The sequence below is a fragment of the Sphaerodactylus townsendi genome, linkage group LG03 (assembly GCF_021028975.2).
Source record: "Sphaerodactylus townsendi isolate TG3544 linkage group LG03, MPM_Stown_v2.3, whole genome shotgun sequence".
Classification (NCBI taxonomy): Eukaryota; Metazoa; Chordata; class Lepidosauria; order Squamata; family Sphaerodactylidae; genus Sphaerodactylus; species Sphaerodactylus townsendi.
In genome coordinates, this window is record NC_059427.1 from 172,588,920 (window position 1) to 172,612,478 (window position 23,559).

General features: G+C 46.8%; 1 protein-coding gene across 1 annotated transcript in view; it reads left to right on the forward strand.

The window, feature by feature from the left end:
• ITGA7 (integrin subunit alpha 7) overlaps positions 1-23,559 on the forward strand; it is a 94,640-nt gene that overhangs the window by 36,748 nt on the left and 34,333 nt on the right. Inside the window, exons 3-7 of the mRNA XM_048487607.1 lie at positions 1,517-1,596; positions 6,312-6,567; positions 9,385-9,504; positions 19,534-19,741; positions 21,504-21,697. Coding sequence (XP_048343564.1) covers positions 1,517-1,596; positions 6,312-6,567; positions 9,385-9,504; positions 19,534-19,741; positions 21,504-21,697 — 858 coding nt within the window. The remainder of the gene's footprint in view (positions 1-1,516; positions 1,597-6,311; positions 6,568-9,384; positions 9,505-19,533; positions 19,742-21,503; positions 21,698-23,559) is intronic.

Consider the following 23,559-nt stretch of genomic DNA (forward strand, 5'->3'; position numbering starts at 1 on the left):
TATCATTAACCCTCTGGAAACCAGTGTGGATTGATTCTTATCTGAATCTGTGCAGTTTTGATCTGTGGCTGTTGCCACACAGAGAAGCTAAATTTGCTCCTAGCGTGGCAGCAGCAACAGAAAGCAGGGCAAAAAGGCACCCACACTTGAACATTATTTGCTACTGCTGCCAATCCCCCTCCCTGCACCTCCCTCTTTGTTGCAGCTTCATGTGTTCACCAAGGTTGCAATTTTGGTGGGCCCCCCCACTGTGGCCCAGAGCTTCCCCTTTCCTTCCCCTTTCCTCGCAGAGCTATGATGCAATGCTGCAACATGGCACAACTGGAAAAGAAAACAAAAGCCCATTAAAGGGCCAAAAGGGGGTGGTGCAGTGGTTAGCTTGGTCATTTTGAAGGCGGAGCTTAGCCCCACCTCCTTCCTTGCAGCAGCTGTAGGGGGAGCATCTGCCTTTTTAGTCACCCTGCTGCTTCTACTTGGTGAAGGGTCAAATGAGGTTTATTTTTGATCTGGCTTAGATAAAAGAGCCAGATTAGTTGTGCCATGATTGGTCATGATGTCATCTGGATGCTCTAAGATATTCTGGGAGAGAAGAGATCTCCATGCATGTTCAACCTCCTATGCCTTTTTGGGGAACGGTGCTGTGTATCTTGGCACACAGGCTGCATTACCTGGCCTAGCACTAACATGGCTATTTCCAGTGTGGCCCATCCCTTAGGACAGTGATTTCCAACCTGGGGTGCAAGTACCCCAAGGGATATGTTCCAGAGCTTTTGGGGGTACACGAAAATATATAATGGTTTTCTGGGTTGTATGGCCACACAGAAAACCCATTACATATTTTTGTATCTCTGGGAGTACTTGTACCCCACTAGTATACTACTGGAACACGGCCATACAACCTGGAAAACCCACAACATCCTAGTGATTCCGGCTGTGAAAGCCTTCGACAGTATGTAATGGGTATTAGCAAACCCATTACATTGAATTGAATTGAATTGGTTTGCTAATACGTGGGTACACTTTTTGGGAAATGGGTTACCAAGTGGTGTGTGAGTGACAGAAGGTTGGGATCCACTACCTTAGGGCCACACTAGTTGGAAACGTGACTGTATTTCTTGTCTTGTTAGTATTCCCCCCCAACCCCGAATTCAAAGCAAATGCTGTGGGCGAAGAATTGAATAAAGGAAGCAACTTTAGGCAAGTGAGTGTTTAACCTTCTTCTCTGCAGTTTTCTTTTGTAACCTCCCCACCCCCTGCTGTTTGTCTCATTGGGAAAAATTTAGGTATCTACCATATAGGATACAGATTCATCCTTTCTCGGGCCACCAAATTTGTTGAGATTGCTGCACTGCCACATGTAAGAAAGAAGCAAGTCCAATACACTGTGTGTGTGTGTGTGTGTGAGTGTGTGTGTGTGTGTGTGTGTGTGTGCGTGCGTGCGTGTGAAAAATGGGATAGAATTCCATCCCTACATTGAGATTAACACAGTTTTCTCTATCTGTTGTATCCCCTATAGTTGACCTGAAGAAGGAAAGCAAGGAGAACCAGTGGCTGGGAGTCAGCGTTAAGAGCCAGGGTCCTGGCGGCAAGATCGTGGTCAGTGGCCAAGGCTGGATGGGTGGGTGGTCACTCTGTTAACCTGTTTGGGGCTTGACAGTGAGAGCCAGTGTGGCGTAGTAATTGGAGTTTAAATACGGACCAGGCAAATCTGGATTTAGCAATCTCCACCTCTCCATGAAGCTCACTTGAGTGATAATTGTGAGAGCCCTCATGGTGTAGTGCAGTGGTGTCGAACCTTTGGCACTCCAGATATTATGAACTACAATTCCCATCAGCCCCTGCCAGCATGGCCAATTGGCCATGCTGGCAGGGGCTGATGGGAATTGTAGTCCATAACATCTGGAGTGCCAAAGGTTCGCCACCATGGGTGTAGTGGTTAAGAGTGGTGGACTCTAATCTGGAGAACAGGGTTTGATTCCCCACTCCTGTAAATGAGTGGTGGACTCTAATCTGGTGAACCAGATTTGTTTCTTCACTCCTACACATGAAGTCTGCTGGGTGACCTTGGGCCATTCACAGTTCTCTCAGAACTCTCTCAGCCTTACCTACCCCACAAGTTGCCATTATGAGGAGAGGAAGGGAAGCAGTTTATAAGCTGCTCTGAGGCTCATTATGATAGAGAAAAGCGGGGTATAAATCCAAACTCCTCCTCCTCCACCTTCTTCATAGGCCTAGGAGCCTAATTCTCCTCAAGACTGTTATGAGAATAAAAGGGCAGGGGAGATGATCACATACACAGCCTTGAGGTCCTTGGAGGTCCAACCATCTGTCCTCTGTATATTACAGGGGAAGTTCAAGTTCCTCAGTGTGTGAAAATGTATTTAATGAATTAATGTGGAAAGGAATTGTGTGTGATTGAGCGGCATGTGGAAGGGGAACGGATTTCAAAAGGTTGTGGCAAAAAAGAGAGGGAGGGTCACAATGGGTTCTTTAGCTGTGGTTGTGTTTACATGTACAATCAGAGAGGTGGTGAACTGAACACGTAATGAAGAAGAATGTACTGGTATCTCTTTTTTTGTTCTGTGGCAAAAAGATGCTTTCCTTTGCATGAATGAAAGCTTCTGTTAATCTAAGTATGTCAGAGGCCCTTTTCCCACTTACCTTAAGCCCCGCGCTACTCTCCTAAAGTAGCGCAGGGTCCAGCTGCACTCCCCACTTCAGGGGCAGCGAGAACACAACGCCTGACGGCCTGCCTCTCTGAAAGCCCCCTCAGAGGCATACTGTAATTCCTGAAGCCTTTTCCAGAGTAAATAAGGCTTCTTCTGGAAATGTATGTAGGAAGCCACGCTACAGCAGCCGAGGAATTGGCTTCGCAGACGCTTGTGAATGTGATGCGGCGTAGCAACCCTCAAAACAAAGGAGTTAAGAAGTGGGGAAAGGGCCAAGAGCATCTTTTTACCACAGAAAATTTAGCAATTTTTGCTTCTGATGTGGGCAACAGGTTTTCCCTCATGCCCCAACTTTGGCGGTGCTCTCTTTTTTAACTTTTGCTGTGTTCCGGTGAACGAAAGAATATCTGGAACTCTTTGGGGGGCTGTTAACGGACAGTGGGCCTCACTTCTGTACTGTGCCTGATTTACATTTTGCCTTTTTATTTCTTTCTTCTTAAGGAATGATGTTAAGGGATTTTACTTTGTGATTTGAGTCTGGGACCCGGCCTGGTGAGCTGCCCAGGATGGTGTACTCAGATCCCAAAGCCTGCTTCAGTCAACTTCACTGCAAGTGTTTTGAGGCTTCTGGAATGGCCTTCTTGATTTGCGTGGTCACCAGAGCCTGCCTATGTAACCTCTATCTGTGGGTTCTGTGGGGCAGAACTTGGAATGAGTTTGCAACAACAAATTTTAAAAACCAAATGGTTTACTTTCTTAACATATAACATATAACATATAACATCAACATTTAACATCACACTTCAAGGTCCTGTTCAGGTTGCATTTTCAAGTCCTTATATTTACAGTCTACTGATACTGCCAAGTCCAATTCTTCTTTGCAAGTGGGTTGGCTCCTGAAGACTCCAAAGGCTTGATGAACAGGATTCAACATGATGAAGGTTTCCAGGAGAACTCTCACCCAATACAACCACAAAAAAGAAACCCTGAAACAATAAACTCCAACATTTACAACATAGCAAAAACAAACAACTACCTTCCTGTAGGGATGCACTGCTGACCCAGCAGCACCGTAAGTAGAGCGCCGGCACACCGGCGCTCCTGCGGCCTTCTGGTCGCACCGCTCCTCCCCACCCTCATCCCCCGATGAGTCACAGGTCATGAACTACCTGGCTTCCATACAACCACCCGGGTGTCCCGGACAAAGTGGGACAATGAAAGCCTTGCTCCCCCAGGTGAGGATTAGGCCTAGCACGCCGATGCTCCTCTCCAAGACGTAGCAGCCAGGGTGAGATCATGCATCACATGATGATCTCTCAGTCCCCCGCTCTCCCGGGCTCTCAGGCCCCCCCTGCTCCGCCCCTTCTTCTACACTCGGGCTAGAATCATACAATAAAAGGTGCCGAGGAACCAGCATAATGGGAGAGTAGTAAGCTGGGAACACGGACACCCGCGCTCCCGTTGCTGGCGCTCTCCACCAGATGAAATCACCGCGTCTCGTCTCGTTCTTGCGCTGACCTCGCGGCTCGACTACACCTTCCCAGTAGTTCCCAACAACATTGCAGTTACCTTAACAAGGTGTTAAGGGCTTATACAACCAAGGTCTGGTAGCCTTGTCTCCAAACTACCCTGTTTCCCCAAATATAAGACATCCCCGGAAAATAAACGTAGTAGAGGTTTTGCTAAAGAGTTAGTTGCTAAAATTAACCAGGAAATATAAGGCATCCCAAAAGAGTAAGATCGAATTAGCAAAGTTTTTTTGTTTGGAAGCATGTCCTACCTAGACAGAACACGAGAAAAATAAGACATCCCCCCGAAAATAAGGACATTACAGCACATCTTGGGGAGCAAAATTAATATAAAGACACTGGTCTTATTTTTCTGAGGAAACATGGTATGAGAGCTCTTCTGCAGCCTTCTGTTGCTTTGAGTCTCCACCCTTTCTGGAATTCAACCCATTCTACGAGCATGGGGTTACTCTGCACTCTACTGCTAGGGCTGGGCATTTGGCAAACCTGAAGCAGAAAAACTCCTTGAAAAATATCTTGTTCGTATTTTTTGGGGTGGGGGGTGGGGTTCAGGTCTGAAAAGGCAGAAATAAAAAAATTAGGTCCTGAAAAATGCCATTCAGCCTGCCACCTTAAAAAAGAAACGAAAACCCCTCTACCTCCCTTACCTGCAGCCTGGTTGTCTCTGAAGCAGGGCACGCAGTGCCACGCTGGATCTGGCTAGGCCGATCCCATAAAGCTGGACCCGACCAAACTGATCCCAGCATTGAACTGCAGACTCAACTTGCAGCGTTTGGGTCAGGCTCAAGAGCTCTGCAATTGCTTTCAACCTGCGGGTCTCCACCGGATGTCGCGTTGACTACAATTCCACATCGGCCCTGCCACCATGGGTACTGGCCAAGGCGCACTGAGGGGCTGATGGGAATATGATAGTCAACCCGCACATCTGAGAAGCCGCAGGTTGCAGAGCCCTGAGCTAGCTTTATACTGTTGAGTCTGCCTCCAAAGCTCCGCCTCCAAAGTCTCATGGACTTTGGAAGCGAAGGCAGTGGTATAAAGCTGGGCCCAGCCAGGCCGAGCCTGCAGTTCTACACTGGGCTTGCCTCAGCCTGGCTGGGCCCAGCGTTCAACTCTGTACCCGCTTCCAAACTCCATGTGAGCTTCCTGCTGCCTCTGAGACCCACATGTAGTTTGGAGGCAGGTGTATTTTTCTGGTTCAAGTTTAATAACCTGAAAGTTTTTGAGGGGAAAGCCGATATGGAGTACCAACTTTTTCAGGTTTTTTGCAAATTTCTGGGTTTATTAAACTGGGACCTCAAAAATGCTGGAAAAAAAAGTTGGACATCCTACTTATCAGGATTTCTGCGTGTGCTCCAGCCCTCTGCTTCAGATGCTACTGACTGCAAGAAAAACTGGGTTGGGTTGGAGAGCTGGTCGCTGACATGGGCATTGCAAAACCTGGCCCTGAGCTGACAATCTGGAACTCTTCGCCTGCAATCTGAAGTGGTACATTCAACCAGGGAACACACGTGCTTCCCCTGCATGTTTAAGAGATTGGCTCCCTGAAAAAAAAATCTGGGAACGTTCTGAACAAAGGGGAGGGGTGAGAAGGAAGTCGAAGTGGGTGGCACTCCCACTTTGCACAGTTGTTTTGATTGACATTTGCCTGGTATCTCTCTCCCTGCTGGTAAAGGGCAGGTCCTGTGTCTGGAGCACAGACTTCTCCCTTAAGGGAAAGGTGTGTGGGTGGAATGCAGGTTTACCTCTGGCTTTTCTGAGCAAGCTTAGAATGTTCAGAAGAAGTACAATTTTACTCGCACGCTTTTCATTAAAAAGTCCCAAAGCTGTACTCAGTTTCTCAGCTTTGATATTACAGGAAATCATATTTATTAGTCACCATTAGTCACACAGACATGTCGCTCACCTGTAATGTTGAGTTACCCGGGAAGGAAAAGTGTGTTCAGAGGGGCACCTTTTGCTCAGGCACCACGAAGAAGTAGCTGAGCCACACGGGCTAATGTTGGATTTGACCTCCAACTTTTACATGAAGATATTTCGTGCAGGAATGCCAATTGGCAGAGTACTTTCTAGCCCACTCTCTACTTTGTTCTGTCCCTCTTCCCCTGAATCCCAGACCTGTGCCCACTTGTATGAAGCACGTAACCGAGTGAACGAATCTCTGGAGACGAGGGACGTCATCGGCCGATGCTACCTACTCAGTGAGGGACTGAAGGTGTCTGATGAATTGGATGGCGGAGAGTGGAAATTCTGCGAAGGGCGGCCGCAGGGGCACGATCGCTTCGGTTTCTGTCAGCAGGGGGTAGCAACTGGTTTCACTGCAGACAGGCACTACATCCTCTTTGGGGCACCTGGCACCTATAACTGGAAAGGTAAGCAAGCAAGTGTATGTCCAAAGATATTCCCTGACCTGGATAGCCCAGGCTAGCAGCCCTGGTTAGTACTTGGATAAGAATCCACGAAACAAGACCACAATTGCTTCACAAGAGGGTGGCAATGACAAACTACCTCTGTTCCTCCCTTGCCTCGTGGGCAGAGGCGTAGTTAGGGAAAATGGAACCTGGTGCAAAATCTGAGTTTTGTATGCTTTCCCCATGATACCTGTTTGGAAGTTTTCTTGCTGTTATTTTTAAGTGTTTTTTCAGTTTGTGCAGTTTTTAGGCTGTACAGCATGAAGCATTTCCAGGGGTATCTTTAGGAGGCTATCCCTGATGATACCAGCCAGGTTTGGTGAAGTTTGGTTCTGGGGGTCCCCATCTCCTATTAGCTCCCATTGGAAACAATGGGGGATGGGGCACCCCCTTTGGGAGTCCATAACTTTGGACCCCCTGAACCAACCTCATCTAACTTGGATGGTACATGTCATCAGGAGAGTTCCCTGAAAACTCCTTGGTGCGAGAATTTTGGTGCTGCTAGTCTAAAAAACTTGCACCTACCTGCCAGGCCAAAACTGAAAACACTAAAAAATACAAAACAAACCTACGAAATTTTTTTTGCTGCTCTCCTCCCCCCCCAGGTGCGGTAGCCCGATTCGTCGCGACAAGCGCACCCCTCGCCCCCCCCTAGGTAGCTCTACGCTTCTGCTTTATGGGTCACCAAGGAGTTGAGCTGGGGAAACTTGACAGCACTTTCCACCAAGCACATTCAGTAGCTCAGCCTTGTTGTCAGTCTTGTTTACAAAGCTCAGCCTGCAGAATCAATCATCATTTGGAAGCTGCAGAAGTCCCCCAAAGGTGGAGTGGGGTGGGGGCATTCTTGCCATCACCATGTGATGTGCTCATGTCTAAGGACCATTGTCTAAGGACTGTGGACCATGTCCTCCTTGCAAGCCTTGTCCAAACGTGATCAGTACCAGCAGCCCTGCCCCTCTGTTCCTGCCCTCTTTCCCACATGGCCACCCCATGCTGGTCAGAGTGGCAGATGGACATATTGTCTTCTACAGTTTGCTTAAATGTCTTGGCCGGTGCTTTCCTTCAAGGCAGGTTATTTTGGAGGGCCTTAGGTAACATCCTCTCCATCGAAGCCCCTTAGTCTAAAATCAGAGGGGATGTGAGAATGGTCTCACTTGACCTCTTTTAATGCTCTGGACATAGTGAGTAACTGTGCGTTGCTGTTGGAGCAGTAAGGCTCTTCGCATGTATTGGAACTTTGGCATCGGTAAAATGGCCGATCTTTAGTGGCCCTTGACCATGTGTGCTTCTTTGGAAGAGTCACCCATCACGTAGGCATGACTGTGTTGCCACTTGGAACACCCAATAAGTTAAAACTTAGGCCAAACCAAGCCTCTCATTCTCCCGCCTAGAGTGTGTCTATCCAGGCTAGAGTTACCATCCTCCAGGTGGGACATGGATATCTCCTGGAATTCCAACTCATCTCCTGAGGACAGAGATCATTTCCACTGGCTGCTTTGGAAGGTAGACTGTATGGCATTATACTCCACCGAGATCCCTCCACTCCCCAAACTCTTCCTTCCCCGAGCTCCATTCTGAAATCTCCAGGAATTTCCCAATGTGAAAGTGGCATCCTTAATCCAGACCCTTTTTGTTGGCCAGGTATATAAACTAGTGCAGGGGTCTGCAACCTGCAGCTCTCCAGATGTTCATGGACTACAATTCCTATCGGAAATTGTAGTCCATGAACATCTGGAGAGCCGCAGGTTGTAGACCCCTAGTGGCTATGTCAAGTCTTAGGAGCCCCATGGCACAGAGTGGTAAGCTGCAGTATCGCAGTCCAACCTCTGCTCACAACCAGAGTTTGATCCCAACAGAAGTCGGTTTCAAGTAGCCGGCTCAAGATTGACTCAGCCTTCTATCCTTCTGAGATTGATAAAATGAGTACTCAAGCTGCTTCAGGTAAAGTATAGACAACTGGGAAAGGTAATGGCAAACCACCTCGTAAGCATAGTCTGCCTAGTAAATGCCAGGATGTGGCATTACCCCATGGGACCCAGGGCTTGCACAGAGGACTACCTTTAACTACTGCAAGTCTTACTTCACTGAATTGGAGAGACATGTTCATAAGATATTCAAAGACATGTGTCCCCCCAAAGCATTGCCTTCTTGTACTGTCTTGTGAGAACATGCATGTTTCCTCAACCTTCCCCCCCTTCCACCAATAACTAATGGGTATTTGGTTTGGCAGGAACCTTACGGGCTGAACTGAGTGGCTTGGATCTGAGTCACTATGACGACGGGCCGTATGAAGCCGGGGGAGAAAAAAAGGACCAGGGACCCTCTCTCATCCCCTTGCCTGCCAAGCAGCTACCTTGCTATGGGGTTATGCTTGTGGCAGGCTGGGCACCACAGAGCCCTCCTAGCTTGCAGCCACCCACAGAGTAGGGGGGGTTGGCAAAGTAGAATCCTGGGCTTTGAGGGGATATCTGGCTGAGGAACTGAATTCATCCATAGACCATCACCGAATCTTGGTTGGAAAAAGCATCTCCACAGTTGTGGAACTCTCTTATGTTTCTTTCCTCCTGGAGCCTCAGCCCTGAGCTAAAGTTTGACTGGCAGTTGTTCTCACAGAGCCCAACTAGGGTATGGGGTATATATAGAATGACCGTGACCGTGTTGGTCTCCTGACGCCTGCCAAATGTTCAGTGGTGCTTCCCTGCCTGGGCGCCAAGGTTTCTCACACAGCTAACTCTTTGTTTCTCTCTCTCTCTCTCTTTCCTTCTGTTGGCCTTGCAGGGATATTGTTTGTGACAAATATTGATAGCTCAGACCCTGACCAGCTGGTCTATAAAACGTCAGAGCCCAGCGAGAGGGTTCCCGGGAATGCTGGAGACGTGGCCCTGAATAGCTACTTAGGTTTGTAAGGTGTCGGGTGTGTCTGGCCGTCCAGTGATTTTCTGCCTCACTCTTCCTTCGCAGTAAATCCCCCCCTCCTTCCCTCGAAAGTATTTTTAGCTAGTGGCTATTGCTTTCCCTTCTCTGTTGTGTTTTGTCGCTCCCTCCCCCAAATAAATGGAATCAAAGCTAGTTTAGAGTCTTGTTATTCTCAACCAGCAGAGAGCGCTGTTCACAGCCGGTACAGTCACTGCAAAGCAAGGCAGGGTTTTGGGGGTTGAAGGAGACAGAAAAGTTTACAGATTCTGCTGTAGCAATTGGCAGTTTAGTAAAGAAGATTTGGGAGAAGCGGTTATGCAAATAACTTAAAATTACCAGTTGACCACTTGAGGCAGCTTTTCCTCAGGAAGCATTAGTATCAAAAATTCTGACCTCAACAATATTGTGCATATTAAATTGGGGGGTTGTTTTTTTAAAAAAAACCGATTAGAGGACAAAAGATGGAATGAAATGAGCTTATATTTTTTAGCTTCGATTTTTACGGTGCTGGCGTGCCTGTCTCAGTGATTTCTGCCTCTCGCCACTGCCTCCTGGCAGTCTCTCTCTCTCTCTCCTCAGTATTTATAAGCTAAATGCTATTTCTCCTCTGTTGTATGAATATAAGAAGAGGGTGCCTTTGACCATCTAACCCAGTGGTTCTCAACCTTCCCTAATGTCACACACCCTTTAATACAGCTCTCATGCGTATTTGTAGAGTGACCCTCAACCTAACATTGATCCATTTTAATAGATGGAGAACACTGATGCAGAGAGTCTTTGTGGCTAATTCTGCTTGAAAGGAGTCGCTTGATTCCCAAGAAAGGGTCACACTCCACAGAGTTGAAGAACCACTGATCTAACGGTTGAGTCCCCTGTTGGAGGAAAGATTTTGAACTGGCAAACTTCTCTTGCTCATAGCCAAGAGGTGCAATTCTGTGCATGCTGATTACTCTGGTATAAGCCTGCTGGGATTTCTGCCTAGGGGTTGCAACTGCTCAGGCCTCTTAGCTCCCTGTGTATATATAGGGAATGAGATTGTGGGGTTGGGATAACTAGCTATGAAGGATAGGTTTTGATTTGGACACAGAAACTGAATCCTCCTAATAAGAGCACTGTCCTAGTTCCATTGCACATACCTAACTGCCCGATTCAGGTCTCTGCTCCATGAGCACGTCTAACCCTTTCTAAAACTATTTATGCTAGCAGGCGTCACAACAAGCATCCTTTGGTGATGGATTCCATAAATTAATTGCACCTTGGATTACACTGCACTCCTAAGGAATGCCACTCAATTCTAACGTTTTGAGGAAGAGTGATTTAGTTTTCCTCACCAGCGAGGATCTTAATATTATTTTCCCCTTAACATCCAGACCTGACTTATGTCTGCACTTTGTGTGAGATCTTTCTTATCCCTATGTCCACAGGTGGGCAGGTATTAGGCTCCATGCTCTTGCTGAGGGATCGACAACCTTACTGAGGTGGAGAGAGAATGAAAAATGAGCTTCCCCCAGGCTGGGTGAGATGAAAACTGAGCCATAGAATGGGATCAAAACCTATTGAACCTATTGAACCTATTGATACAACCTATTGAACTTATGGGTTGTATCCTCCGAAGTAGTTCCCATTCCTTTAGAAGATGTTCAGATATGGGCTTGGTCAGTACCAGGATGGTTTGTTATCATGGCACCTAATAATAGAAAGCCTGAACTCCTTAATTGGAGAGCAGTATACAAATAAATAGATGCTCAAAGTGGCACTCTGTATTCTGGAGATTGAAAAAGAAGACAAAGAATTTGGATTTATACCTCACCTTTCTCAACCTGTAAGGCACCTCAAAGCGGCTTACAAACTCCTTTCCCTTCCTCTCCCCACAACAGACACCTTGTGAGATAGGTGGAGCTAAGAGAGTCCTCAAAGAATTGTGATTGGACCAAGGTCACTCAGCAGGCTTCATGTAAAGGAGCGGGGAAACAAATTTGGTTCACCAGATAAGAGTCCACTGCTCATGTGTAGGAGTGGAAAATCAATCCCAGTTCTCCAGATTAGAGTCCACCATTCTTCACCACGACATCACGCATGTTGCAGAAGTTGCTGATTCCCTGTTTGGCAATAGGTTTTCACAACCCACTTTTCCCAGGTCCCACCAGCAGACACAGTCTGGTTTATTCCAAGCACATGCAGAATAATGCACTTTCAAACTGCTTTCAGTGCTCTTTGAAGCTGTCTTAAAAGGAATAGCAAAATCCACACTTGCAAACAGTTGTGAAGAAAGTGGTTTTGAAAACCCATTATTTTATTAGCATTAATGCGGAAGGGGCCTCTGAGGGAAGGTTCCGTGCGGAGCCATGACTCTGATTCTCAAGAGGCCTGAATTGGACTGGGGCCATGCTGTGTGGATACAAGAGGCCTCAGCCTGCCTCTCATACTGTTTTCACTGTTTCTGTAGCTTATTGTCAGGGCCAGCCTGGGTATGTCAACCCCTGCCAGATGGTTTGGGCACAGGTCAGGCACACACAGAACCTGACTGGGTGCAGCTTAAGTAGGCACATCTGGAGCTTCTGCTCAGACGGGTACACCCTTAATCACCTCCTGGTCCTTGCGTGTCCTCAGGGCCAGATTAAGACCTTTAGAGGCCCAAAACCAGTGGTTCTCAAAAAAATCCAAACTTCATATACACGCTACAGGGGTCAGTGCTATCAGTCACAGACCAGGAAAGGGATTTGGGCGTCTTAGTTGATAGTTCCATGGGAATGTCAACTCAATGCATGGCAGCTGTGAAAAAAGGCAAAACTCCCATGCTGGGGATCATTAGGAAAAGGAGTTGATAATAAAACTGCAAGGATTGTCATGCCCTTTATATAAAGCCATTGGTGCTAATCGGGCACTTGGAGTACTGTGTCTGAAGTCTCTTGGTCACAATACATCTCAAAAAAGGATATCAAGAGATAGAAAAAAGTGCAGAGAAGGCAATGAAAGGGATGATTGAGGGATTGGAGCACCTTCCTTATGAGGAGAGGCTGCAGCGTTTGGGACTCCTCTTAAGTTTGGAGAGGAGACGCCTGAGGGGGGGATATGATTGGAAGCCCATAAAATTATGCATGGGGTAGAAAATGTTGACAGAGAGAAATTGTTCTCTCTTTCGGCCAATAATTAGAACCGAGGGGCATATTCATTGAAAATGCTTGGGGGAAGAATTAGGACTAATAAAAGGAAACACCTCTTCATGCAACGTGTGATTGGTGTTTGAATATGTTGCACCACAGGTGGTGATGGCCACCAATCCTGGATAGCTTCTTTAAAAGGAGCTTGAGACAAGATTTATGGAGGAGAAGTCGATCTATGGCTACCAATCTTGAGTCCATGCTTCTGATCTCAGGGATTGCAAATGTTTTAGCAGACCAGGGTGCTCAGTGAGCAGTAGCAGCAGCAGCAGAAGGCCATTGCTTTCACCTCCGCACCATGCTTGAGCTCTCAAAGGCACCTGTGGTGGGCCACTGCACAGTAGCAGAGTGCTGAGTCTACGATGGACTCTGGTCTGATCCAGCAGGCTAGTTCTTATGTTCTTATGTTCCTAATGCTGCGACCCTTTAATACAGTTCCTCATGTTGTGGTGACCCCCAACTCTAACATTTATCCATTTTACAGATGGAGAACACTGACGGTGAGAGTCTTAGGCGACTCCTCTGTGAAAGGGTCGCTTGACCCCCCAGCACTGACCCACACAATTAAAAGATTATAGTATCCCCATAAACTCTATGTGTAATTCAAAATAAAGACAATAGTAAACCATAATTTATATATATATATATATATATATATATATATATATATATATATATATATATATATATATATATATATATATATATATATATATATATATATATATATATATTCTAATGAATAAATATCATGATTTGAATGAAATAAAACTCCTATTGCTGTCTTGCCTTGACGATACATAGCGTTTTAACTTACATGAATCAAAGATGCAAAATAATGTTCATTGTGGCTTGCTTATAATTTTACACTGCAAAAAGTTTTCTCCTTCATTTTTTACTTGAAAAGTCTTTGATCATATCCCCAAAATTAATCTGACACAACAAATCTGCTTCAATATTTAGCAGAGACACGGAGAAAGGGGAAAAAAACCCTCTATGGGGCCCTCTTTACTTGAGGCCCTAAGCATGTGGTTCTTTTGCTTAATGGTTGATGCAGGGGCGCCTGTCCTGAGCCACAGTCGAAGTGTGCAACAAGCTGCCACCCACTTAACTGGCTCAGATTGGTGTGGCCCTTGTTGCCAGCCAGTTGAACTGGAGTTGGGTCCCCCCCCCCCCACCCGGTGCCCCCCTGACTCCCCCCCACCCTCTGGAGCCTGAGGCAATAGCCCAGGGCCATTTAGTGAACTTTTACATAAGCAAGAGGGCAGATTTTGCCCAGGCACCAACAGTTCTTGACTCTCACTGTAAAAGGTAGTCAACAGGGATCCTTTGTCTGGCTCACAAGTAGAGAGCAGGAATGAAAAGATCAGCTACTTCAGTAGACAAGCCACTGTTTTCAGAGGAGAGGAAGTGACTAGGAAACTTTGTAACTCTTCAGGGAGCCTAGATAGGAAAGGTAAAAGGAGAAAGGGAAATGTAAGGAATCTCTTTGTTGGGAAGGAAGGGAAGGAAGGAAGGAAGGGGGAGGGAGGGAAGGAAGGAAGGAGGGAAGGAAGGAAGGAACGGGGAGGGAGGGAAGGAAGGAGGGAAGGAAGGAAGGAACGGGGAGGGAGGGAAGGAAGGAAGGAGGGAAGGAAGGAAGGAAGGAAGGACAGGTGCAGGATGCAGAGTTTTAGTGAACTGATAGTTAGGGGAAGCTCTGGAACAGCACTTTGCTTGTCCCCCACTTGCATGATAACACCACAGGCTATATGTGTTGGAGTTGCATGGGACACCCATGCTGCATGTGTTGGGAGTTTGCATGGTTCCTAGGCAAGCTTGTTATTGCCTGCTGGCATGTTTGCTGCTAAAAAGAGGGAAAGCATTCTCTTCTGTGGTCAGCTCACCAGTGCTGATTCTACCTTACTCCTAAGAGCAAGACTCTACCCCTTGTTTGGTGTGTGTGGTGTACCCATATATGCCTTCCTTCCCTCTTATAAGGCCAAGAGTGGTCCCATATGGAACCGCTTCCAGTGAGATTGTCACCCAGTGGGAGAGTAGAGGGCTGTGCTGCCATTCTCCATCCTCATTAGCTCCCTTCCTCGGGCATTATGCAGATTATGCACTTTCAACTCCACTTTCAAGTGCACTTTGCAGCTGGATTCTTATTGTGCTTGAAATAGCAAAAATCCACTTGCAAACAACTGCTATTGAAAGTGCATTATTCTGCATGTGCGGAAGGGGCCTAAGTTAGCAGGAAATTGGGTATCAGTCCCTCCCACTGATACAGAGGGAGGAAGTCTCCTTTGCCTTTGGGAGAAGGCGCAGAAGGCTTGCTAGGACAAGGCAGGCAACCTGAGATGTGGGGGGGGGGGGAGGGATGCTTTTTCCTTCCCAGGGAGAAAAATGGTGCCTGTCCCAGTGCTCCCTCTGACCTCCCCTCCACTTCCTTTAAAGATTGTAGAAAAAGCAGAATGGTGGGAAATACCTCTGTCAGGGATCTTTAAGCGAGCCCCAACTCCTGGGGAGTGGGCTCCTAAGCAATCTCCTGGGAAGTGTAGCGTCTCCTACCCAGGCTGCACAAGTTTTAAATTAAAGGTCAGTGGGGGGGTTGCAGGGGGAAAAGGTTGGGGGCAGGGGGTGGGGGAGAGAGGGAGAGGGGCAATTTCCCCACCCCCCACGTGACCCTCTGCCACGTGCCCTGTGCATCGGCGACTCTCCTTCCCTTGTAGCTCTAAGCCACTGCAGAGCTTGGGGTTTGGTGCCAGACAATCTGGAAAGACAGAGCACTTTTGCTCAGCACTCCAGGGCATGTGTTCTGCCAAAGGCATGCACCAAGGTGAATCTCTAAAGTTACTACAGCAGTCCCACTGTGACTGGGTGCAGCCTGGAAGGAAGGCCATGAGTGGAAATGGTTTTCACTTCAGTGTCACGTCCCAGACCAGCACAGCTGCCAACCAGCTGGGTTTAAGCTAACTCCTAAGGTGGCTGGTAGCCCAGCTGAGACTTGTCTTGCTCCCAATGCATTTGGACCAGTACATCCTTTTTGTTCACCACCACACCAACTGTTGATGTGTTTTGGCACAGAGGCCCAAATTGTTGCCTTCTCCTTCTCCAAAGCATAGGGAGAGAGTAGAGAAAGGAACTGAAGGAAGGGGCAGTTAAGCTAGGACCCACACTCTACCCATTGGAAGGGGAGAATTTGGCAGGGAGAGGCAGTCTGAGAGCAAAGAACAGTGTCTCTTCCGCCAAGCTAGCGATCCCGCTTCTTTCCTGTACCCCATCTTCTTTCAGAGAAAGCTGCCCCTCCACTCTTCCCTCAGAGTAGTGTAGCTGGAGCCAGAAAGCCGGTCGCACACTCTGGTTTTTTCACCACTCTAGTGCTTCTTCAGCCCACACTTACTTTAGTGAAACCAAGCAGGCTTTCTGGAGGGGAACAGGTTCAGCTGTTCTAGTGGGAGAACTACATTTTCCCAAGGTCTTCTGGGAAAATGTAGTTCCCACCAGGATCCCTTTGCAGCCTGGAAGGGAACAGGCAGGCCTGTTCTCCCAGCCTGCCTCGGCTCTGCTAAAAGTGAGGTGTGGGGGCAGGGGAAGCTGCAAGGTGCCATGGGGACATTCGCCTCGCCCCCCTCACTCACATCTCTTCCTCTCATTCATGCTTTCTTTTATAGTCAACTGAGGCCCAGGCTGGAGAACAGACCTGTCAGCGGTAGGAATGGGAGCCACATTTCCCAGGAGACCCTGGGAGAGATGTAATTCCCCACACCAGAACAGGGGAGGCCTGTTCTCCAGCCTGCCCGGGTTTGCTAAAGTAAGTATGGGGTCTCCACGGGGGAAGGGGAGGAGGTTGGAGGAATTTCTGCCCCCCTTAATGACCCAAAAGCTGTACGCCTCCTGCCCGGTACATGGCGCACCCCCTGCCCTCTGGTAGCTCCGCCACTGCTCTTCCTTCCACTGCTTTTGTGTGCTAGCAATTGAGTCCCATTGGTTCCCAGCAGCTGCCATTCCCCTCTGCACAAGCAGCCAGATCTTCCCCAGATCAGCAGCACGACCATAAGCTTTATCACGGGGCCACAGCCTAGTGGCTCTCTTCTACCCTCCTGCCTTGACTCTCCCTCCAGTTTTTCCCCTTGACTCTGTGAGGGATGTTTTAAGACTTTGCTCACGTTGGAAAGAGTTCTTGGCGTACCAGTCGGCTAGATTTCGTTGCCATTCCACAGCCGGGAGCTCTGTGATTGGCATATCCCTGTTTCCTTTCTCTCCCCCCCCCCCCATTTTAAGTTCTGTATGCTGTTTGGACTGTGAGAATGGAATTCTGGTATCCCTAAGGACTGAGGAAGAGAGAGGCCTTAATCACTTTCTGAGGTGTCCTACTCCCAACTAAAATCACAAGGCCTGGTGCCAGAGGACTCACAAGCCAAATCAAGGACAAATACTGAGGGCCCATTGGAGACTCTCCAGATTTCAGAGCATTCATCCCCAAGTCACTCGCCACCATGTCCATCAAGGAGTGACATAGTTGACGTTTAAGGAGGGCTTACATTTCTGGATGGCTTGGGGCGATTTCCCACTGGCGATTAATCCTGGGATACTCACCCGAAATATCCAGGTTTCCTCACAATCTCCTCACTGCTGAACCACAGAACACAGATCAGTCCCGTTTCTGGCACTCCCCCCCCCCCCATCACGGGATTTTCCTGGACCTGCTTATATGTGCACCTTTTTGAAAAAACACTCCAATGGAAGCTAAGAGAAGATGGGGGCTACACTTTTGAGGGTCCATAACTTTGGCCCCCATGAACCAAACTTCACCAGACCTGGGTGGTATCATCAGGCAAGTCTCCTAATGATGCCACCCAGGTTTTGTGAAGTTTGGTCTAGGGGGTCCAAAGCTATGGACTCCCAAAGGGGGTGCCCCCATCCCCCATTGTTTCCAATGGGAGCTAATAGGAGATGGGGGCTACACATTTGAGGGTCCATAACTTTGGCCTCCGTGAACCAAACTTCACCAAACCTGGCTGGTATCATAAGAAGGGTCTCCTAAAGATACTCTGAAATTTTGGTGCTGCTAGCTTAACAATTGCACCCCTGACAGCAGGCACCCCCCCGCCCGCCCCCCCCAGGGCAGGCCTAGACGTCTTCACTAGAAACATGCTGCAGTGAGGATGTTGGGACCCGGATGAAAAGGTGCTGATTCTTTTGAAACTTGGTTGTATCTGGATTAAATTTTCAGTGGGAATTTGGCCTTGGATTTTCTCTCATTATTTTGTCCCCCAAGGCAATGGGAAGAATGGTTTGGAGGGCAACAAGCAGAATGTGACAGAGTAATAGCTGAATTTTGACTGCAATGAGATCATTTTCAGAAAGAAAACCTTGTCTGTGGGAAGAATTTTATTTCCTTTCTCGTAGTTATGAGTGTGGCAGTAGCTCCTCAATCAAAAAGCAGGTAGGAGTTGTGACCTGACTCTGTGTCATAACTAGGTCCTGCTTCACTATATTCCTATTTAAGCATTCTCAAATCTTGTGAGCCTACCCATCAAGGAACACCAAGGCCCACTATTCTATCCCCACACGAGATAAGCAAAGGGTATGCAGTTCTGGGGAAAGCAAAAATAAAGATAACCGATCGTGTATACAAACTGAAATGCTAAATCATTCCAAAAACATTTACTCTTTACTAGGCAGTTCAGACACAGTAAAAATGATCTCAGTTCCTTTGCATACACTCAGTGATTGCATCTAATACGATATAACATCCAATTTGTAAGTTTAGTAACAAATGGGAATTGTAAAAAGTTCAACATCTAGGTGAAAGAGATTGAAAAAGCAAGTGAGCCATGAGACGGGAGATTTAACTGACTGCCCGTTGTTTGGAATTTTTCCACATAGAAAATAGGAACGTATGTATTTCATGATATGTTTATGACTCTCTCTCTCTCTCTCTCTCTATCTATCTATAGAAGAAGAAGAGTTGGATTTATATCCCCCCTTTCTCTCCTATAGGAGACTCAATGGGGCTGACAATCTCCTTTCTCTTCCCCCCTCACAACAAACACCCTGTGAGGTAGGTGGGGCTGAGAGAGCTCAGAAGAACTGACTAGCCCAAGGTCACTCAGCTGGCATGTGTTGGAGTGCACAAGCTAATCTGAATTCCCTAGATAAGCCTCCACAGCTCAAGCAGCAGAGCGGAGAATCAAACCCGGTTCCTCCGGATTAGAGTATACCTGCTCTTAACCACTACGCCACTGCTGCTCCCACTGCTCCCATTATGCCACTGTGGTAATTGGTTACTAAACTTACAAATTGGATGTTATATTGTACTAGATGCAATTGCTGCAATGGAGCTGTGATCATTTTTTGCTGTGACTGAACTGCCTAGGAAAGAATATATGTTTTTAGAATGATTAAGCATTTCAGTTTGTATAAGAAGCTGGTTATCTTTGTTTTTGATTCTAACCTCACACAGCAGATAAAATATTCCATTGTAACTCGCCCCATCTGACCAGTGATGAATGACAACATTGTGGGTGGACAGAGACAAAATCAAGCTGCTTTGGGGGAAATTTAATTATTTATTCATTTGTTTAAAATGGCTTTTTCCCTACAAACCACCGTGACAAAAGGTAATTTCAGCTCTCATTTTACAAACAAGCGAGACAGATTTCTCAAATTTGTAGCATTTAGAAGTGTGATTTTGACATGCATGTCCAGACGTTGAATCAACATTGTCAGTGGTGAATAAACATATCATAGTTGTCAAGCTAATCTTGTTATTTTGGGATCTGTGCATTCTGTCTGTTAATACTAACCGTGTCTTCAATGCCACAGCTCTCTCCAATAACTAAGATGCTTTCCCCCGCATTTCCAGGCTTTTCTCTGGACTCAGGAAAGGGAATCGTCAAGAATAATAAGTTGAGTTTTGTAACGGGGGCACCACGGGCCAATCACACCGGGGCAGTGGTCATCTTGGAACGAGACAACGTCAACCAGCTGGTACCCGAGTTCATCCTTTGGGGGGAAAAGCTCACCTCTTCCTTTGGATATTCCCTGGCCGTCGTGGACCTCAATGGTGATGGGTGAGTAATCCATCAGAAGGGCAGGAGAAAGCCAGATGCCTGAATACCTCTTGGGCCATTTACTTTTAGAAATCTTGGTCTGCTTCATTGGGTTTTGAGCATAATTTTTTTAAATTTAACTGTCCTGACCAGGAGGTACATAAGCATTGGATGGGTCATGGGTAGGGGAGAGACTGTGGCAAAGGTAAGCTTGAAAACTTGTTGGACGTATAGCTCGTGCTGTGAGAAGTTTTACCTGTTGATTTCTGTGCATCATCATACTGATAAAGGCACCAGAAATGGTCCTTTTTTCCTAGCCAGTCACTCTTCTGAAGAGGAGTTTGGAAGATGAAAGTAGTTTCCCTATCTAAAATTTGGATTCCATTATTCCACCAATGGGCAGCTGTGTGGGATGAACAAATACAGTATTTGAATGGAAGATAAAAGTTGCATCCAAACAACTTGAGTTAAATACAAGAGCAAGCCTCAGAAGTCCACAAGTTCACATGCTCCCTGCTCACCTTGAGCAATTTGTTGTGCCACCTGGATAAGGAGGAATGAGAAATTGTGGTTCGTTTCTAGTTTATAGCCCAAGATACCAAACCACGGTGAGCTTGAGGACTTTTAAGGCTTGTTTTCAGACAAGCTGTTTGAATGCATTCTTGGACAACCGTGGCCTTTTCCGCACAGATGCTTTAGAATGTTTTGAGGCAGGAAATAAAATGTTTCCTCCCAAGAAGTTCCACATAGTTTTTACCCCCAAGTGTTTTATTGCCAGCCTGAAAACATTTTAAATGCGTCCTCAAGAATGGTGATTCTTTTGCTGAAACATTTTAAAAATGTTTTGACTTGCTGTGCCATCTCTTTAAGATGTTTCCCACGTCTCTGCAGTCCCTGGGACTTCCTCCTCAGTGCTTTTTTCTGAGCTTGCTCCATTCTGTCTCACCTGTTTATTTTAGTCCGTTATGGGGTGGGGGGGGGGAGGAGTGGTTGAAATCTACGAAGCGTTGCTTACATGAGCTATGGTGAATTGCAGCACAAAAGCACTGTTGAGGGGTGCGGTACTGAAGGCGGGTTCACACCCCAGATAGCAAGGATGCACAACACTCACACTGGAACACACAGCAGGAACTGAGACGCACACAGCTATATCAGCTTCCCAGAAGCGGTCCTTCTTTATTACGTTCACAGCAATGTTGCTCTCTCTGACAAAGTGCTTCGCCAGGCGACATGAAGACAAGAGTCTCACAGTACATAGCACACTGCTGCATTATATGCATTTCATCAGCCAATCAGAATACCTTTCCAATTAGCTCCAGAAAGAGGCTGTCATAAAGAGGTGGTCATATGACACCTGTCATTTAGATTTTGTAGATCAGACATTTGTCCTGACAAGCACTGATGCATCAAATCCGCAAATAATTTTTTTAAAAATGGAAAATCACAAAATGGCCGTGAGGAAGCTTTTCAAGGGTGTGAGTGCAAGCAAAAGGGGGGAAGGAGTTGCAAATGTTTTGCAAATGTTTTGCAAACATTTTCGGTGACTTGTGTATAAAAAGCCATCATCTTCCCTCATGCACTGCTGGACAGGTAGCCCCAGCTGGACAGGTAGGGTCTGCTTCATGTCGCTGTTGAATTGTAGAAGTGAGCTCAAAAGCACGCCTCCAAAAATGGAAGCACGTGTAGATCTAGCACAAGGTTTTGCACCACTTGCTTGTGTTTCATCGCTCCGAAAGCAATAGCTGTTTCCGCGGCAGTCACAATCATGGCTTCTTTTCTGCAGCTGGATGGAGTTGGTGGTTGGAGCACCAAACTTCTATGATCGCAAGGCAGGGATTGGAGGTGTGGTCTATGTCTACATCAACCAAGCTGGGGACTGGGATAATGTCCACCCCATCCGTCTCAATGGCTCCTATGACTCCATGTTTGGTATCACTGTGGGCGCAGTTGGTGACCTCAACCAGGACAGCTTCCAAGGTGAGGATAAAACCAGCAATTGCCCATACGTGCACATTCCCTGTAGTGATTCCTACACTGTGGGACCGTCTACTGGAGGCTATCAAGAATGCCACCACGCCAGAGGTGGGATCCAGCAGGTTCTCACAGGTTCCCGAGAGTAGGTTACTAATTTTTTGTGTGTGCCGAGAGGGGGTTACTAATGGGTGATTTTGCCACATGATTTTTGCCTTAGTTACACCCCTCCTCTCAGCAGTAGCGCGCAGAACTTGAAGCAGCCTAGCAGGAGGTGCACCGACGTGAGTGGCGGCCTGCCCCTGCGTGCATTCGTTTTCCGCCCAAGGACTGGCACAGCGGCTGTGTCCTTGCCACAGCCCCGCCCAGGAATGCCCCGCCCCGCCACACCCTCGTCATGCCCCACCCAGCCCCATTGGCGCTACGCCACAGTTTGAATCCCAGCACCACGGGAACCTGTTACAAATTTTTTTGGATCCCACCATTGTACCATGCTTCTAATGTTTTGCAAAATACACCAAACAGAATTGTTTAAGAAGACGTTCTTGAGGAATGGGCAAAGCTGCAGCGTAATGGATCAGCTCAGGAGATGACTTTTTACTAGGGATACACTGATTGATGTGTTGCTTAAACAGAAAGGTCTGCATGCTTTTTGAGTTTTCCTTTTCTTTCCCCTGATCTGCAATCTCACCCCAACTGCAGTCTTTTGGCTTGCTAGGCATCTTTGCTGTTAGACTCAACTATTGTTCTGTCTTGCCATCCTCTCGGTGATTACCTAATGTTACCATATTTTATAATCTGCTTACTGGTTGACTGAACGTTTTCTTTTTTAATCATGATTGTCATCTGTCTTGGGTGCCAGTGAGAAAGGTGGACTGTAAATGAAAATAATAAATAAATGAAATAAACAGTGGTGGATGGGGATTCTTGAATGAAGAGTACATGAGGTGCCCTGCGAATGTGGACGTCAAGTAGGAGATTTAGCGATCAGGCTAAATGTTCATACTTAGAATGTCCACACTTTCGAGCCCACTTTTAGGATTTGGGCATTTAGCTCTTGGGGATTCAAGCAACCACAAATAGCACTGGCAATTATATGGAAACAAGTACCGTATATACTCATGTATAAGTCGAATTTTTCAGCACATTTTTAATGCTGAAAAAGCTCCCCTCGACTTATATGCGGGTCATTAAATTATTTTGTGTGTTTTTACTTTGCCGGCAAGCAGGGGGCGCAGTTTTTATGCTAGCAACACCGAAATGTCAGGGTACCCTCAGAAGACACTCCTGATGATACCAGCCAAGTTTGGTAATGTTTGGTTTAGGGGGTCCAAAGTTATGGACCCCCAAAGGAGGTGCCCCCATTCCCCATTGTTTTCAGTGGGAGCTATTAGTAGATGAGGCTACCCTTTTGAGGGTCCATAACTTTGGACCCTCTGAACCAAACTTCACCAAACCTGGCTGGTCTCATCAGGAGAGTCTCTTTATGATACCAGCCAGGTTTGGTGAAGTTTGGGTCAGGGGATCCAAAGTTATTGATCCCCAAAAGGGTGCCCCATCCCCCATTGTTTACAATGGAAGCTAATAGTAGATTTTCCATTTCTGATAATATCCCTCTTAAAATCTAAGTTGGGTTACATTTGGACATACAGATGATGATGAGGAATTCAGTTTTGAAGGATTTTAACTCCTGTGTTTTAGCTTGGTTGCTGATTGAGCTAAGGTTTTTGTACTTTTAAAGTTACTGTTGAGACCATATTGTTCTTGTTGATCCTCTTTTCCACTTACAGAGCCAGTTTACTGTTTTTCTTTGAAATAAATATTCAAAAACATTTAACCTACTGATGCCTCAATTGATGTAATTTTAT